General features: G+C 35.0%; 2 protein-coding genes across 4 annotated transcripts; both read left to right on the top strand.

The window, feature by feature from the left end:
* Window positions 1–8,132: 8,132 nt before the first annotated feature.
* On the top strand, window positions 8,133–11,562 carry TFIIS (transcript elongation factor IIS). The gene is made up of 4 exons (XM_006842457.4): window positions 8,133–8,216; window positions 8,325–8,378; window positions 8,541–8,818; window positions 10,315–11,562. The coding sequence occupies exons 3-4, from the start codon at window positions 8,642–8,644 to the stop codon at window positions 11,218–11,220; spliced, it is 1,083 nt and encodes a 360-aa protein (XP_006842520.1). The 5' UTR covers window positions 8,133–8,216; window positions 8,325–8,378; window positions 8,541–8,641; the 3' UTR covers window positions 11,221–11,562.
* Window positions 11,563–12,917: 1,355 nt separating this feature from the next.
* Window positions 12,918–15,450, top strand: LOC148781124 (myelin transcription factor). Of its 3 annotated transcripts, none has more exons than XM_088873966.1 (3): window positions 12,918–14,247; window positions 14,653–14,724; window positions 15,182–15,450. In XM_088873966.1, exons 1-3 carry the CDS (start codon window positions 13,690–13,692, stop codon window positions 15,269–15,271), a joined length of 720 nt encoding a protein of 239 aa, XP_088730092.1. In that variant the 5' UTR covers window positions 12,918–13,689; the 3' UTR covers window positions 15,272–15,450. The 3 variants fall into 3 exon arrangements, 2 of the variants coding, with proteins under 2 accessions (XP_088730092.1, XP_088730093.1); XM_088873967.1 differs by lacking the exon at window positions 15,182–15,450 and adding an exon at window positions 14,827–15,022; XR_016060843.1 differs by having other exon boundaries at window positions 13,544–14,247; window positions 14,622–14,724.
* Window positions 15,451–16,164: the final 714 nt, after the last annotated feature.

The following is a 16,164-nucleotide window of genomic DNA, read 5'->3' on the forward strand; positions in this document are numbered from 1 at the left end:
GAGTTGTGTGTTACTTGTATATTATAAGGCAGACACCTTATAAAAAGCCTTACCTATCGAGAAATATATAGAAAAAAGTTTGTTAAGATGTCAACCTTATACTGTTGAAGTAAGATGCATATAAAAAACCCTCTAGAAGGTAGTGTTCTGACGTTGGAAGACTTTTCAGTTAACCAGCTCGACCTCAAGATATATGGAATGACAAAAAAAATAATTTCAAGTCCTAAAAATAGTGCATATTGTAGCAAGTTTTATATATTGTTTATTTTCAATATCTTCAAGTGTTTATAGATCTACTCAATTTGTATCATTTTAGAAATTTAAAATTTATCACTAAAGATGAAAATAGATTGTCAAGTCATCATAATATTTTCAACACCAAAACTATGTCTCCAGACAAAATTTAGAGGCATGCCTTACTTCTATAATATATGGAGGGCACCTTATACAAACTTCGCCCAAAATAAAGGACTTTTTAACCTAAAAAAATCGAAAAGGACATTTTGATATTTGAAAACCATGAACTTGTTATCTTGACCTCGATATATTTAAATAAGAAAAAAAGGAAAACAAAAATCAAGTAAAAAAATAGTACATCTTGAGTGCATCATCTAATTCGCAATTTTCAAGTTTTTTAAGTGTCCGTAAATTCACTAGATTTACACAATGTTTTGAGCTTTGAAATTCATAATTAGGGATGATAATACACTAAAGTACATCTACTAATAGGGGTTTGGAGATGCTCCTTACTCCGATTGTTTAAGATCAATGCTTTATATGAATTACGGCCATAAGAAAAATTAAATATACATACTTTTCACAAATTTCTCTCTTAAATAGGTCAAATGTAGGATTTGGCAAAGACTAAATTACAATTAGATGTCCCTCCCACCCACTTTTCCAAAGATAACAGTCCTCCAAAACTGCAACTACCCTCCAAAGCTACAACTCTCTCTCTCTCTCTCTCTCCCTCATATAATACATACTCCTACAATCCGTGTTTTAACACGCAATGACTTCTAATCTGAATTTTTGATGTAGATAATAATTTTTCGGGATCGAACTAGTTCTGAGATGGTATGAGTCTCGGTCTAGTTCCCTCAAAAAATTCCCTCATATATAGTTTTCATTCTTATTCTTCTTTTTCCTTTCTTTTTATTTTATTTTTAAAAAACTATTGTCTAATGTTTTTTAGGAATCCTTTAAATCCCACCACATAAATCTATATTTTAATTTGTAATTTATTTTATTTTTAAAACATTTTTTAGATCATCGATTTGGATTGGTTCTGGAACCAATTCATATCACCAATTAAAATCACCAATTCAATAATCTTATACAGATTTGAGGATGAACAATCCACCCTACCTTATTGGTTAAGACTCAAATGGTAGGAACAAGAGTCCAATGTTTTATTTAGGGAAAAAGTTCATATAAGGTTGCAACCATAAAATGTAGAATTAAATATGCATCTCAAAATTTTATAAGAAAAAGTTGTTTTAATATTGAAGAACCCTCTAATTGATCATCTCAATATATATATATATAGATATATAGATAAAAGATTTTGAGTCCCAAAAATAGTGCATCTTGCAACATATTATCTAGATTGTCCATTTTCAAGATTTTCATTTGTTTATAAATCTACTTTGTTTTAACCATTTTTGGAGTTTAAAAATTTATAATCAAATATAAAAATAGATTTTAGATAATCCTTATAATTTTTTACACTAAAATTACATGTTATGATAAAATTTGGAGGTGCGTCCTAATTAGATTGTTTAAAGTTGCATCCTTATAGAAACCACACCATTTCTTAATGGATACTTTTCTCCATTTCTAAGCAAGGTATGGGTAAAAATGATTTTGGAGAAACTAGTTATTGGCACGTGCGTTGTGTAGTACTCGGTAGAGGAAATGTGTCTTTTAAATATTTATTGGAATTTTCTACCATGGATCGATTTAATGGTGGTGTTAGAATATCTCACTCAAATTTTTCTACTACAAAATACATTTTATTTTGTGTTGCTCCAAGGGTATTAGAGGAAACTTTAAAGCCCCTATTGAATGGGAGAGGAGAATCAGTGGGATGGCAATTGGCTGGGGCCGGCTCGAATTCAAGTCTAGGTTTTGGAAGAGGTGGGTAAGGGTTTGGGTCTGCTTCAGACCCAATCGGGTCTTAACCCAACCAGACCTAACATAGAAGTATACAACTAAATAAGTTAAAATAATTAACTATAGAGCAAGCTTTTTATGTTTCCCCTACAACATAGAAGTTCTATTCTCCCCCTTATCTGACCGTCCATTCTAAATGGAGGACTAAGATTGTCCCAATCACAATGTCTCATCTCTACAGTATTTTATTTTTAATTTTTATTCTATAAACTATTTTTATATCAAATTTGGGCTGTCCATTCCTCTATTAAACTCGCACTAGCGAAAAATATAAAAAAATATTGTCAAAAAAATAAAATGATCAAAATACCCTTGAAAGTTTCAAGGGGTATTTTGGTGATTACATTTTATCAAAAAATTATTTTGAATGTTTTTTTATAGGTGCGCCCCAATGAGAACATGGCATGTACCAAATTTCATATTAAAACAATTTGTATAAAAAAAATTAAAAATAATATATTTTGAGATGCCGGATCTAAGATCAAACGGTGAGTGGCTCTCTTGATCAAAATTGGACTGCTGGATGGTAGGGGGAGGATAGAACTTCTATGTTGTAGGGGAAGCATAAAAACCTTTACCTTAACCATATACCAAATTTTATAAAATAATTTATAGTTTATATTTTAGACTTGGTCTGGATCCAAGTTAGACCTAGTCAGGTTGGGTCCAAGTCCAAGTCACCTGGATCCGAACTGACAATGTTGCCACCCTTGGAAAATGAGAATTCAATCTTCATTTTTTGAGATAGTACAAAATTTTTGCTCCTCTAAAATTAGGAATAATACATCTTAGGGGGCATTTCAGTGTAATCTAACATCACCATTAAAATGGTATAATGAAGATTTTATATTATTGGAGGAACTAATTTATTGATATACTAAAGATAAGAATATGGGTTATAACAAAGATAGAAGCATTTGTTAATTTTGGGCCTAAGTATCATAGCTTATCTCACAATCACTACCCATGCTTAGAAACCCGAAAGGGTGGGCTGAATCAGTCCCAATTGAACCGCTTAAGATCTGGGTTTCCAGTGAGGCTCTTTTGTATTCTTTTAAAAAAAAGAGTAAAATTATCACAATACAGATAAAAGATGAATAGTTTAACATTTTACCCATTCATCAGTTTTATTTTAAAATACCCATTAAAGAGCACATGATTTCAAGTTGCACTAGTAGCAAATGGGTAAATTATTAAATAACTCATATCTTACAATTATTTTTGATAAATTCCCTTTGAAGAAACTTTTTGAAAGACAGGTGGGAATGGACAAGAACATGGCAAGTTTGGGGAATATTTAGATCAGTACTGCACATCCATCATATAGGAGCCGGTTCATTAGATTTTAAAACAATTTTCAATACTATGAAACTTACGTATTATATTTGTATATACCATATATATAATAAGGCAAAGCATTGTATATGTCTCTACATAAATGTGATATATACGTCCAAATATTTAAGTGGTTTAAAGAGGATAAGGACCTCAAACTCTTTCTTAACCCATCTCAAACTTGGATAAAAGAAGTGGATTGTGTTAGGTAGGCAGCCAATGTAAAATTTTGTCAAAACTTTTTATGAATCATAAATTTAAGTTATCTATTTATACTACGGCGTAGATATGAAGCCTTATGATCTCACTGATGATATGACTCTTGATAGAGCGTAATGACATACCAAAATTCATGTAGCCAACCACACATGGTTGGGAAAAATGCTCTTATGGTGATGATGATGATGTCCAAATATTGTCATCTAATCATAATTTGCGATTTGGGTATGAGTGAATAACTATGTGGTAAGTAGATGACTTATTTTTGGATTTAATGTTGGTAGACTAACAATCTATCATTTATAATATGCATATGATAATATTATCTTTTGTAGCCCAGATGAACAAGATGTAAGGAATTTGTAAGTGTTCTTAAAGCGTATGGAAATAGTAACGGGTCTCAAAGTGAATTTAGAAAAAACAAATTTGATTAGGTTGGAGTTTTAGAGAATGTGGTGGCATCTATGGCATAAATTCTTGGATGTAGGGTTGGCAAATTTCCTTGTAAATATTTGGGTATTCTTTTATTTGGAGGAAACTAATCGATAACTATTTGGGATCCTATTATTGAATGATTTAATAAGAAATTTGATCTGTGGAAGTCTAAAGTGTTGTCACTTGGAGAAAGATCTACTCTTATCAACTCTACTTTTTCCAACTTACCTATCTATTTTATGTCTATTTTCAGAATACCAAAGCAGGTGGTGAAGACTTTGGAAAACATTGTGAGATCTTTTTTATGGGTCAATGCAAGAATAGGGAAAAAACCAAAACTCATGAATTAGGAAAAGGTATGCTCTTCAAAAAGAGATGGAGATCTAGGAGTCAAAAAGCCCAAATTGATGAATACTAGCCTATTGACTAAGTGGCGGTGGCGCTTCCAAAATCAGCAAGATAACTTATGGAAAGAGGTATTAAAAGAAAAATATGCAATAGATGTATTGACTAACCTCATTAAAAGTCCAAGTTCTAATGTTGGTTTTTCAAGTATTTGGAAAGGAATTGATTCGTGTCGATCATTATATCTTAGTCATTGTCGCAAAGTGGTTGGAAAGGGAGATCAAACATTGTTATGGTTTAATAAGTGGTTGGGAGACCTTGCTCTTCGAGATTCTTTCCCTGAGGTCTTCTCCAAAGTCGATAACCATTGGTATCAGTGAAAGATCTTAGAGGAGCTGATTTTACTAATTCTTTTTGGAATTTTGTTTGCAAGTACATGAGGGTATCATATTCTTTCTTTCATGAGTTCCAATTGCTTTATGAATATGTTGCATAATTTTTTTTTATGTTCCCAAAAAGATGATCGATTGGTGTGGGAACTCACAGCTTCAGGGGATTTTTCAGTTAAGTTTGGCTGCATTAGGAGAATCACAGTTTAGCAACTGCTGATCATAATTTAGCGAGAATATTGAATTTGCAGGTGCCACTGAAGGTTCAGTTATTTTTGTAGGTAGCTCTTCAGAAAAAGCTGCCTACTGTAGATAACTTTCGTAAGAGATGTTTCATAAGGATAACAAAAGTGTGGACTATATTATTTTACATTGTCATTTCACTCTAAGCATGTGGGATTGGTGTAGAAAGTTGTTGAATCTAAATATCTTGATCCCACAAAGCCCAAAGTTGTTCATCTCTCAATGGATGAACCCTGGTTTGTCGAAAATTGGAACCGTGCTATGAAGAGCTTTATTGAAAAGTATTATTTGGAATATTTGGAGAGAGACAAATAAAAGAACATTTGAAGGGACACAAAGGGATATGAAAGTTTTGAAATTCAACTCCTTAGCAACAACATCTGAATGGTTTTCAACAAATAATGATTGTAAGTTTGTCCCAAAATCACAAATTTTTTAAAAGTCATATGAAGTTGCTAAGCTTAATTGTGACAGGTAGACTCGAAATGCTATTTGGATGCCTCCTCATGAAAATTGCTTAAAATTCAACTTTGATGGAAGCTCGATCGAAAACCCAAGCCTAACAGGTTATAGTGGTACCGTTAGAGATCATATGGATAATTACAAATTCACCTACTCGGGACCATGTGGACATATAATAGTGAATGAAGCGGAGGCAATAACTCTTTTGGAGGGATTAAAAATAATAAAGAACCTCAAGGGCCAAAAGATGATTGAAGGTGATTCAAGCAATATCATTAATTGGTCAAAAGGATAAATGAAGCTACCATGGAGATTATGCAACATTTTTGACAAAATTTTTTTCATTTAAAGAAGTAGACCTTTTGAGTTATCACATTGTTTTAGGGAGGCTAATATAGAAGTTGATGCTTTAGCAAAAGGGGGTGTGCATCAACATTCATTGGCGGTTGTATCTTTGGCTTGTAATCGCTCATGGGTGAATGAAATTCATAGTAACTGATTAAAAAAATAAAATAAAATAACAATGGTACATGTTGGTGTCCATCACTTGTCATGCCACAATTAATGTGTAAGTAAGATTATTGTCGACTTACTCTTAGCCTCCGATCAAGTTAGACTACCCATATAAATCATGTGTGTTTGAGTGTAGAGATAGGAAAAGTTTGCCGTATATATAAAACTTATGTTGTATGAAATCTAAGCATTAGTGTGCACAATCTAGTCCCATAGTGTGCATAAAATTTATGCAATATGAAGAAGTATGGCTATGGTTTTATGAGATATTATTTAATACTTTAGAAATTAAGACTACTTTTTAAGGTCTTTAAAAATCTTGCACCACCCCCCCCCCCCCCCCTTTTAAATAATGTACAAATGCGTCAGGTTCAAAAAGCCAATTTTAAGATTGGCACATAAGAATATTTGCATTAATGTCATACACTTGATACTTACTCGTATTCGTAGTTGACATTCATTATGGATGTGATGAGTATATGACCTACACTTTGTATTAAAAGTTAAAGCCACACCTCAGAACCCCAGTAAAAAATACAATCCCAATTATAAGAAACCTTGTGATGTTTGAGACTCTAATTGTGGCCTCAATTATGAAAGTTGAAAATAAAAAAAATGGTGCAGGATCTATAAATAGTTGAAAATACATGAACCTGATAGTGTGTTACAAAATACGTTATCTTTTAAAAGATTTAAGTATCCGTCTTTTTTTCAATCAATTCGAAAGTTTAATCATGAATTATCCATTGTTTGGAATTGTCCTTGATGAAACCATTTGAGACATATTTATAACTAGTTTTACTTTTAAGTGTACGTTTTGGAAAAATTCAAATTTATTTTATTCAAAGTAATTTGTTAAAATCATATTTTTAGAAAAAAGTTAAAAATAGTAAAAAAAGTTAAAAAATATAAATATTTAAATAATATGATATATAAGGTATGCCAAATAACTAGCAAATTAATAATATATACAGTAAATTAATTGTAGTTAAGACATTCTACTTCTGATAAAATCATAAAAAATTTCATTCGTACCATAAATAAAATAGAGAATTATGTAGAGGTCAAAGTTTTGACAATTTACATGGAGATCCTTTTTTTTTTTCAATTTTGTACCCAATCTGATGTTCCAAATATTTGACAACCTTTTAAATTTTTTGAATTGTAGGGATTGGTTCGAGGTCTAGATTCTTAGATTGCTGGGCTTTTGTGACGAACATGTAAGCCAAGCAATCCTAAGTTTGAAAGTGTAGACCGGTCCTTAGATTGTGAATTTAGTCCAAGGGACCTCGAACTGTTTGGCTGGCAACACGTTGTGCAAGTCTTAAGCAGCCAGAGGTTCCATACGTCATACCAGCATCTAGATTGGGAATTTCATAGTCCAAGGACTGATCTAAGGTTCCAAACTTCAGCCTGTTTGGCTCGCTCAATTTTTCAAAAAAATCAAATGGTTAGAGGATCCAAACTTCATACCCATCTTTACATTTCAGAAGATTAAAGAAACAAAATAAAAAAGTGGTCTCATGTTTAGAACATCGGATCAAAATTATAAAAACTAAAAAACGTACATGAAAAGCAACATACCTCATGAATTTGGAACATCGGATCAAAATTAAAAAAACTCAAAAAAGCATAAGAAAAGCAACATACCTCGTGAATTTTATAAAATTTGAACCTCTGCATAATCACCATATTAATTGTCATGTAAACACGAGTATCTTTTCTCCTTCTATTTGGATTTGGAAGGGATATTCTGCAAATTTGATGGAAAGATTTCCTGCAAAGTCCAATTCTTGTTTTTTTTTTTTTACAATTCTTATTTCCTCATTTGATATGGTATCTCTATACACGTCCATGTTTGCACACGTGTCAATGCCAAAAATACTATAAAAGAGTTATTATAAGATAAAATAACCTCCTAAAAAGGGACAAAAAAACTAGAGCCGGGTCAGCTGCCACGGTTTCCAAGGTTTTCTCACTGTAATCGTAGGGCCTATGGTTTCTAGGGTTTCTTCTAGTCTCAGAAATTGGGGCACAAACAAGTGGAGCTCTTGCTTCTCATCGCATGGGCCCATAGAGGGAGCTCGGCTTTCTTTTCAGGTATTTTAGGGTTTTCGACATGGTCGAGAATTATAGGGTTTGTTATTCTTATTCTAGTTTTTCTGTAAAATATGCTTATTTTTCGCCGTTGATCTGAAATGTTTGCAGTTTTTAGTCAAAAGAAGCGCTGGTTTGTGATTGATGGCGGATTCTTTCTGATGTGTAGGTTTTTATATTCTTATTCTGTGACATTATCACTTAGAATTGTTTTTTGGTTTTTGACAGTGTTTTTAGGGTTTTTTTTTTTTTTTGTGGGTTGATTTCTAGTATGCTCTGCATCTTCTGCATATTTTTCTTATTGGTCTGTGATGTTTTCATGATTAGGGAAAAATAAATCCTTTCTCATCAAGAGGTGAAATCTTTCCGATTTGTTGGGGTTGTTTGTTCTCGGTGATTGTTTTCCTGCATAGTGGACTGGTTTCCAAATGGCTGGTAAATCAATGGAAACTGAGCTTCTGAAACTGTTTGACAAGGCAAAGAAAGCTGCAGATTTAGCTGCATTTGATCAGGGCTCAGTCCAGACTGAGGAAGCACGGTGCTTGGACACTCTCAAACTGATGAAGGACTTTCCTGTCTCTACTTCGATCCTTGTTTCGACTCAGGTGTGTAAAAGGATAGCCAAAGCTTGTTTTCTTGGTTATACTTTTCCATCTTTTTTTGTGGAGTTTCTTTGTTCTTTGTAGTAGCATGTGTACTTTTTTTATGGGTTTCTTTTATTATACTTTGATTGATTTCCATTGTCAATTACTAGTAGAATCTTTACCATATCTAATCAATGGGTCATTTCTTGATGGGAGTCTTGGTTCTACAGTAACATTTTTATATCCTAGCATCATTATGTAGCCCCAAGGAATATTTTCTTTTGAAAGATGTCCCCAAGAAAGACTTCACTGATAGTTTCTAGTAAATGACCAAAGTGTTAGTTTAATTATTCATGAAAGACGGCGTTCCTGTTTTTTCAGTAAATGAGTTACTCTAAAAATTTGTTTCCTTTTATTTCTTATCTGAATACTGGGAAAAATTGAAATTCTTTTGGGTCGGCGACAGTATATACACTATACTGACCTTGAAGTGTGATTTCTGTGTATATTCTGGATGTTCTAACTGGGAGAACATCAAAGAGTAAAAGGCCAGACCCCTTTATTCATCTGGAAAATTCAGGAGTTACAGTTAGAGAATATAGGAGAAATTTTATAGCCTATGTAACTGGAATTTATATATATTACAGCTTATCCATTGAAAACTTAGGGATTTTTGTCTTAGCTGAAGATTATTGTCAAATTATCATGTTGTAGTCAGATTTCCAGGCTAAAATGTTAGGTATAGAACTGATGAATTCAGGTGTTAATGGGTCTGGGGTTGGGTTGCCCCCTTTGCTATGTGTGTGAATTTGGATGTACGTTTGACATCTTGAATAAGTGGCCAAATAGCTCTAAAAAAGAAACCAAAACTTATAAATAATGAGATGTTCACTTCGAGCCACATTGTATAATACTATGTAAACTGATAATAGCTTCAATGACCCACATTACCAATTTTGTAAATAAGGACTAGAAAAGGAGGTGAATTTGGCTCGATCCTGTCCCGTTAAAATGGGAAAGGAAGAATTAGGAAGTTATTCAATATTTGGGAGGAGTAAGAAGTGCATGTTACAATTTCTGCGTAGACTACAAATGTGTTTCATGTGCTCATTCGTTTTTAAGTTCTGTAATGTTAGAGTTGTTCATATTCATAGGAATTATTTGATACAGAATAGAATTATACCATTTTGGCTTCAATCTGCACATGGCTTCTAGGCTTGTAGATTTTTTAACTGGCTTCATTTGTTGTGCCACATTGGTGAGTGATATTTGTCCCTTTGTCATGTTTCTTTTGATGATAAGTCGACTTTCCTTATCAAAAATCAATTCTGATTATCCAATTCATCTGGTGAGGCTAGTATTCGATGTTCTTCTGGGATTTCCGGATCTCTCTCTCTCTTTCTTTCCCCTCCCCCCCGCCTCACTCTCTCACTTTCTCCCCCCTCTCTCACTCTCTCGACACACACACACTCCATTGTTCCTAAACATTAGATGTATTGTACTTTTCTGGATTACAGGTTGGAAAACGTCTCCGTCCCCTTACCAAACATCCCAGGGCCAAGATTCAAGCAGTTGCTTCTGACGTGCTTGATATCTGGAAAAATCTTGTTATTAAGGAGACCTCAAAGAATAATAAGACAAATAACAAGTCAGATGAGAAGAACTCTATCAGAGTCGAAGTTAAGTCTATTAACTCAGGCTCAAAGGGAGAGAATGTTAAGATCGAAATGAGCCCTAACGCAAGTGTAAATGTTGAGAAGGTCCCAAAGGTCGAATCTATCAAAGTTGAGAAGGTTGAAAAAACTACAAGTGTTCGGGTTGAGAAAATCGCTAAGGAGGAGAGGGAACCCAAGAAAGCTTCGTCTTCTTTTGCACCTCCAAAGCTCTCAGGAATGATCAAATGCAATGATTCATTGAGAGACAAGTACCGTGAACTCTTGGCTGAAGCCTTCTCCAAAGTATCCAGTGAAACTGATGAAGCTATGATGGAGGAAGTGAATGCTTGCGATCCCATTAGAGTTGCTGTTACAGTTGAATCCGTTATGTTTGAGAAGATGGGCCGTTCCAATGGTGCTCAAAAATACAAGTACAGGTCCATTTTGTTTAATCTAAAAGATGCAAATAATCCAGATTTGAGAAGAAGGGTTCTTCTTGGTAAGATTAAGCCTGAGAATCTAATCAATATGACTCCTGAAGAAATGGCTAGCGATCAGAGAAAGCGTGAAAACAATCAAATAAAAGAGAAGGCACTATTTGAGTGTCAAAGAGAAGGAGCACCAAAAGCCACAACTGATCAGTTCAGGTGTGGAAGGTGTGGGCAAAGGAAGACAACTTATCATCAATTGCAAACTCGGAGTGCTGATGAGCCCATGACCACATTCGTGACCTGTGTAAACTGCAACAACCACTGGAAGTTCTGTTAATGTAGTCCGTAGTGTGCGAGTTTAGGTGCAATGCTATCGATCTATGGTTCCTTGATAGATCTTGTGCTCCATTCTTTTCAAGCAGTTCTTTACCCACGGCAAAATTGATAATAACATTTGATATGGATGAGAAATTTGATTGTGTCAATTGAATTTGATGTTATCTAACTCTTCCGAATTGATTTGGAGATATGTAGAGAGAACTATTATTCTATCAGTGTAGAAGTTGTAGTTGTATGTTTATCGAGAAACAAGTTCTCGTTGCACTATGTTCCTGTAGTCAGCATATGAAGTTGTAGTTTTTCTTCAACTAAGACAACATGCTGTAGGTGCTTTTTGTTAGTCTGGGTAGTATTTATTTTCGTGATTCCTGACATTCTTAATAATATTAAGGTGTTTCAATGTTGATTGATTTATGTTGACAGACCCAAAAATCTGTGAAGAGTCAGTGTTCAAGAAATCAACTGTTTGTCTATGGACACACCCAAATCAGACCAGATCGACAGGGTTTCTATCTGGGCTGCAAAAACACAGAATCGTCGGAGTCTCCGTGTTTTCTGGTATTTTTTTATTTTTCTTGTTAAAAATACCTTGTCTGACTTGTGACTTACCTATGTCGGACGGAGGGACATGGGCGTGGACCCTGGTAAGTTGGAGTCCGGCCCAAGTCCGACTTTTTTGAAAGTAAGTTTTATTCTTTTGGAGGTTATTAATTTGCTTGCAATGTGTAATTTAATTGGTCTAAGCCTCTTTGTGAATCTTAAAAAATGCCAAGCACTTTTCTAATTTGCTTATGCTAAAACATTTTGGCCATTTGTTCTTGTTTCTTGCCTTTATAAGATTGTGCTTTTTAAGCTCTGATTTATTGTTAACACATTGGAAACTGAAGTTTAAGCTGTTTATTTGGAAATAGAATCCAAAATTTCATGATTATGGGAGATGGGTTTGTGCTGTCCTATTAGTATGTTGAGAGGCCAAAATCTTTTGGAGTTAGGTAAGTTTCTTTTTAAATGGTGGCTTCCTATCAAACATAGAGGTGGTAGATTAGGAATGCAGAGAGTGCGTGTGAGAGAGAGAGAGATGTTTGTTGGCTTAATTAATGAGAGAATTAATCTGCATTGTCTACAAAGAGATTATTTATTTATTTATTTTTGTAGATGGAGGTCACAGTCCTTCTCACTTCAATGGTTTGGAGTGAGTTATGAAGTCTCGAGTACAAAAGAAATAAAATAACATGGTTTTTTTGTAAACAGTCCCAAATTAATCGATTGTTGTAAAAGTAATTGCCACCTTTGGAGCCATGATTTCTGGAGCCTGCAGCTTGATTATGCTCATTCAAAATGGAGAACTGGAACTTTGCCTTCACTTTAGAGAGAGAATGTTGCTTTCACAAAAAGCGAGCAGAGCTATATTTTCATCATGTTCGTTTGAAATTTCAAATTTAAAACGGGGTAAAACTCTTACCACCTTTCATTCTGGTGTATATACCGACAGAGAGAGAGAGGAGAAAGTGATTTGAATGAGTCTGATCTAGTGAGGGAGAGTCTGTCCTCTTGATAAGAGAGATACAAAGGATAACAGAGGGCGATTTAAATGGATCTGATATGGTAAGGGATTTGTCTCTATCCTCTTGATAAGAGATCACAAGGGATAAGAGTTGCTTTGATTTTCTTAGTTCTTAAAAATCTGGATTCCCTGGGTGAGCTGGGCGGTTAATGGGATTGGCAATTCTCTTTCCCGATCTTGAGAAAATAAAATATTATCTTTTATTGTAAATAAATTTGAAATAAAAAAGAAAGGAGTAGGGAACTTTGCATTCATTTGATCCAAGTCGCACTTTTTCTTGATAGATTTGCTTAATTCTCTGATGCAATCGGACAAGTCTTAATAAATCAGACTGATTATTTGTTCCGATGAGCAATACAATCTGTCCCCCACCCCTTCAAGATCAAACCCCCACCTCCTCGAGATCAAGTTGGATCAGAGCTGGTTGTGGCCTTCCTTTGTTGGCCAAATCAAATCTTGATCCGAACTGGTTATCATCATCCTCTTTCTGGCCAGGAGAGAGAAATGAGGGCAAGATCCGAACTGGTTATCATCATCCCATTTCTGGCCAGGAGAGAGAAATGAGGGCAAGAGAGTGCTTAGAAAGAAATTGAGGGTATCTGCCTCCATCACTCGCCTGCCCCAAGACATGATGGATTTGGTCAGCAAGGCTCCTTTTGTCGTTAATCAAAAGATTAGGGCACATTTGGCCCTTTCCCTGCAATAAATAATAGATCACTCGCTTTCGGAATTCAAATCCCACCTTCTTTCCCTCTATAAAACTTAAAAACCAGTAGTAGCCGTTAGCCCCTCTCCCTCTCAAATTCCCAATCGTTCTCTCTCTCTCTCTCTAATCCTCGCTTCACAGCAAAGACCATCTCTCTCTCTCTCTCTCATTCTGACGTCATACATAGGAAAGCATCAATGGCTTCAATCGGTATCAAACCAGTTACGCCGGAGAGTCGCCGGAAACCTCTTCAACCAAGAAATACTCAGGTTAATCTTACACCCATCATTGCCGGAAAACAGAATGGAGATCACAGGCCAAGATCAGCAACTGAGGTCTTTCAGATTGTCTGGGACAAGGAGAACCGCCTCGTTGGAGGATCGGCAGTTGACAAAAAATTCGATGAATCGACGGTTGGGATTTGCCCCAAGACTAAATCTCAGGGGGAAAGGGATGGCAATATATTTTCTGGAAAAGGGACGGATGGGATTGCTTCGCTTGGGATTCGGGGCAAGGAGAACTGCCAGATTGATTCAAAGAAGCTTGGCGCTTCTTTGGCAGAGGAATTAGAGGCTATCAGGGAGAAGATGGTAAGGCTGAGTTTAGAGAGAGAGAGGACAGAGGAACTGCTTAGAGAGAGAGAGTTGGTGTTGGAGAGGAAGAGGGAGGAGATGGACGAGAGGGTTAGGTTTCAAGAGAAGGCAGAGACAGAGGTAAAGAGGTTGCAGATCTTGAAGCAGCTCAGGTCACTTGTGGTGAGTGATTAATACAAACACTCTCTTCTTTCTCTCTGTTTCTTTCTCTAATGCAAATAGCCTCATACTCTTCTCTTTCTCTTTCTATTTCTATCTTCTTACTCTCTCTCTATATTTCTCTCCTAACTGTTTCTTTCTATTTCTCTCCTAACTGTTTCTTTCTCGAATGCAAATACTCACGTACTCGCTCTCTTTAATCCAAATCAATCTCTCTCTCTCTCTCTCTCTAGATATAGAGTCTCAGTCTGAGTTTTCTTCATGCACTCTTTCCATTTCTCATTTCATCATAATTTTTTGAATTCTACCTTGTCAATATTCTTTTTTTTCTCCATTTTTTACTGTGACTCTTGTTTTCCTTGGTGCTTATTTATCAGTAATATTTAATGGCGTCTGCTCCTTTGCTAGAATAACTTTCCCCTTGATTCATTGAGAGAGATAGAGCAGCAAAAGAAGTCAAATAATCAAGCTCCATTACAGGCAAGTGCACAGTTTCTTTCCCTTGTTAAATCATATCCCATCTAATTATTATTTTTCTTTTTCATTTCACTTTCCTTGAACATTTGTAACTCATCCTTGCAGATGCACCTCAAAATCTTGGGTTCTCTCTCTCTCTCTCTCTGGGTGTGGGGTGTGTTTCTCCTGTAAAAGTATTTTCCATTCATCTGTTTCTTGTTCATTTCACTTCTCTTAGAACTTTAACATCACATCCTTACATATGTAACTCAAAATCTTGGGCTCTCTCTCTCTAATATTGGGTCTCACTCTATTTGGGTTCTTTTTCTCTGTCTCATCTTGGGTTCTCATTGTTCTTTTTCTCCCTCTAATCTTGGGTGCTCTCTCCCTCTCTCTTTGTGAATACACCTCACATGAAAATATGAAAATATTGTGTGCTCCATCTTTGCCTCATCATACTCTTCTTCTAAATTTAAATCAGGTGAAAGTTGAAGAATCATTAGAGGAAAAGAAAAAGGAAATCTCAGAAAATGAATCAGCAGAGGCCGGCAAAGTCATGAGAGAGAATTAATCCCCAATTCCTCTCTGCTCTTCTTTTGCCATTTTTTATTTTGTTTTCTTTATATGTTCATGTTGCAGTTTATCGGTGCTTCCTTCTTTGATGGGGTTCTTGCTTCATCTTGCTGTTCAATGCTCATTGTTGAACAATGAAGAGTAACAGAGATCTAAGGGCAACTGATTGCGAATAAAGAGCTTCCCTTTTTTTTTCTGTTTTAATTTAGGAAAAAGTTTATATAGGGTGACAAATTTTATGGCATTGAAGTAAAAATCCTCCAAATGAGTGTTTCGATAATGGAAAATCTTCAAATTGGTCATTGATCTCGAGATGTATATATAAAGACAAAAAAAAGAAATTTAAGTCCAAAAAATAGTAATCTTGTATAAACCAACTATTTTCAAGATGTTATAGTGTTTATAGATCTCCTTGATCAAATCTATACCATGTTTGAAATTTAAAATTTTATCACTAAGGATGAATATTGATTTTCAAGCCATTACATAGTTTCAAACATCAAAATTGCATCTACAAACAAAATTTAGAGACGCACCTTACTTCTATAATTCAGAGGGCACCTTATGGAAACTTCACCCTTAACGTGCATTAAAAAGGAACTTATTACTGATATGAGAGAGAGAGGCAGGCACTTCATTATGAGAAAAAAAGTTCATGCCACCCACCGTTCAACAAAAGTTGGATGGTGGTGATTGAAAGTTAAGACTTGAATCATCACCGTAACTTTCAATCACCACCGTCCAGTCCAATAAAGTTGGACAAACTTTCGATCACCAACAAAGTTGGACTGGACGATGGCAAAAGAAAGAGAGAAGGGAGAGAGGTTTCCTTACACCCTTATTTGTAGAAGTAACGACATGATTTTTCGGGGGCCATAGAAGGGGCTGTTC

The sequence above is a fragment of the Amborella trichopoda genome, chromosome 8, assembly GCF_054954075.1.
Source record: "Amborella trichopoda isolate Santa Cruz 75 chromosome 8, AtrichopodaSantaCruz75HAP2 v2.0, whole genome shotgun sequence".
NCBI lineage: Eukaryota > Viridiplantae > Streptophyta > Magnoliopsida > Amborellales > Amborellaceae > Amborella > Amborella trichopoda.

What these genes read in the sequence shown, in the direction of transcription:
- TFIIS (XM_006842457.4), top strand. Translation starts at nt 8,642, where the DNA reads ATGGCTGGTAAATCAATGGAAACTGAGCTTCTGAAACTGTTTGACAAG. An exon ending in CGATCCTTGTTTCGACTCAG is followed by an intron (nt 8,819 to 10,314) that starts GTGTGTAAAAGG and finishes TCTGGATTACAG; the next exon opens with GTTGGAAAACGTCTCCGTCC.
- LOC148781124 (XM_088873966.1), top strand. Translation starts at nt 13,690, where the DNA reads ATGGCTTCAATCGGTATCAAACCAGTTACGCCGGAGAGTCGCCGGAAA. An exon ending in AGCAGCTCAGGTCACTTGTG is followed by an intron (nt 14,248 to 14,652) that starts GTGAGTGATTAA and finishes CTCCTTTGCTAG; the next exon opens with AATAACTTTCCCCTTGATTC. An exon ending in ATAATCAAGCTCCATTACAG is followed by an intron (nt 14,725 to 15,181) that starts GCAAGTGCACAG and finishes AATTTAAATCAG; the next exon opens with GTGAAAGTTGAAGAATCATT.